Source organism: Austrofundulus limnaeus, unplaced genomic scaffold, assembly GCF_001266775.1.
Source record: "Austrofundulus limnaeus strain Quisiro unplaced genomic scaffold, Austrofundulus_limnaeus-1.0 Scaffold43, whole genome shotgun sequence".
In the NCBI taxonomy this organism is placed as follows: domain Eukaryota; kingdom Metazoa; phylum Chordata; class Actinopteri; order Cyprinodontiformes; family Rivulidae; genus Austrofundulus; species Austrofundulus limnaeus.
Genome location: NW_013952445.1, coordinates 2,592,968 through 2,595,226, shown reverse-complemented (window position 1 = coordinate 2,595,226; position 2,259 = coordinate 2,592,968). Strand labels below are relative to the sequence as shown.

Sequence of the window (2,259 nt, the reverse complement as noted above, 5' to 3'; positions counted from 1 at the left end):
ATTAAATTGTTTTAATGCAAAAAATATTGAGAAAATGATCAGACCTGTTTGTTTTGTCACTTTGTTCATTCTGTTTTGCACGTTGGCTGGTAAGAATTCAAAATTGTTTGAAGGAAACAAATTGATGGAAAGACGTTTTTACTTTAGTTATGATCTGTTTTATTTCTGAGGGTCAAACTCTGACTGATTCTGAACCAGTGGTTAAATGACCTGCACTTATTCTGTGTTTAGTGGTACTCCTGACATAGCCTGAATCAGACAGGCTCCTGGAAAAGGACTGGAGTGGTTCGCTTACATTAGCAGCGGTGGTGTCACTCAGTACTACTCTCAGTCAGTTCAAGACCAGTTCAACATCTCCAGAGACAACAACAAACAGCAGATTCTGCTGTTTATTATTGTGCAAAAGAGCCACAGTGGCACTGAAAAGACGAACACTGTCCAAAAACCCACAACTGTCAAGTCAGGCAAACATCTACATCTGCTTTTTACCAAAACAAAATAAATTTTAGTTCAAAATGAAAAATCAACAGGAATATTTACATAATGTTGTGGAGTTTTGCTCTGTGAGAAAATATTTTGCAGAAAATGTATTTCAATTTCAACTTAATGAATATTTTAATCAAAACCCCTTGTATGGTAAATGGACTGAACTTACAGAGCGCTTTATCAAGTCCCTCCGGACCCCAAAAACGCTTTACACTTACAGACATTCACCCATTCACACWCACATTCACACACTGATGATGGTAAGCTACATTGTAGCCACAGCTGCCCTGGGGCACACTGACAGAGGTGGGGCTGCCATGCATCGGCGCCACCGGACTCTCTGACCACCATCAGTAGGCAAGGTGGGTGAAGTTTCTTGCCACACAGCCACTTGTAGTTTAAAACAATCAGACAAACTTCTTTTTTTAGTTTGTGTTTGTAAAAAACAATGCAGAAATTGTTAAGAAAAAGAAAGTCCTACAAAAATTACTCTTCTGATCTCCTATAACCCTTACATACACTTATAACCAGAAACATATAAGATGTGTCAAGTGTAAATGGGATCTTGTAAATTCAATGGTTTTGTGACCCTCCCTCTCTGATGCAAATCTGTGTTCAGTTCAGAGTACTTCTGTCCTGCTGACTGATCTTCGACTTCCTGTGGAGCATCAGACGTCTCATCTCCAGCTTCAGGATGATGAACACGCTCAGTCTTCTGCTGCTTCTTCTCTCTCTGACCTGTAATGTTTTTATTTATTTATTTATTTTGCATTATGACTTTACATTGACTCAGTGGTCAGGCAAGATGAAATCTTCTATCATGTTCTTTGTGTCTTCTCTTTTTTAGGTTGTTCAGGTCAGAGTATGGAGTCCATTCAGTCCAGTCCAGTGGTGAAAAGACCTGGAGAGACTCTGAGTCTGTCCTGCAGAGGATCTGGCTTCACTTTCAGTTCTCATAATATGCACTGGATCAAACAACCTGAAGGAAAAGGACTGCAGTGGATGGGACGGGTTTATTATGATGCCAGTGGCACAGACTATTCCAGCAGTTTTCAGGGTAGAATAGAAATCACCAGAGATAACAGCAACAACATGGTGTATCTGAAACTGTCCAACTTAAGACCAGAGGACTCTGCCATGTATTACTGTGCCAGAGGAGCACAGTGTTCAAAGTAGGTGGAGAGGCTGAACAAAAACCCCACAGAAAAGTTTTCACATTGACCTGATGGGGGCAGRKCTGACTGACAACAGGATCACACTGATCTCTGTGTTACATGAACACTGTGAATGAAACAAATTAGAACTTTTAACATTTACCAGATACCTGCTCATGTTAGATATTTTATTCACTACTACTAAATTTGTGCAGTGAATATTGCACAATAAATTTTTAAACATTTATTGCTTTTTGTAATTAATACATTCAACTGGAAATCAATAAAATAACACTTTTATGACCAAGATCTGCCATAAAGATCCGATTTGGAGTTGATTCAAAAAAGAACTATCCATTTTTTAAATGGTTATTTGTTAACAGTGTGTGTTTGTCACTTTATAATCACTCAAACATCATCTGTTTCCAGCACGAACAAAAGAAACTGTTTTATCATGAAAAGGTGGAATTGAACAAGAGAAGGGTTTGAAGGACAGAATTGTGTTTTAAATCATTTGTATCAAATGGAATGACTCCTAAAGTAAAACTATGTGTAAACATGATGCAACATTTTTGACTTGAACACTGACAACAGACAAGGAAACAGGAGCGAGTTCAAA

General features: G+C 38.3%; 1 protein-coding gene across 1 annotated transcript in view; it reads left to right on the top strand.

Moving 5' to 3' along the window:
* Window positions 1–1,350: 1,350 nt before the first annotated feature.
* Window positions 1,351–2,259, top strand: part of LOC106516944 (uncharacterized) — an 8,894-nt gene continuing 7,985 nt past the window's right edge. The window contains exon 1 of the mRNA XM_014007565.1: window positions 1,351–1,651. Within this exon, the coding sequence (XP_013863019.1) occupies window positions 1,351–1,651 (301 nt within the window). The remainder of the gene's footprint in view (window positions 1,652–2,259) is intronic.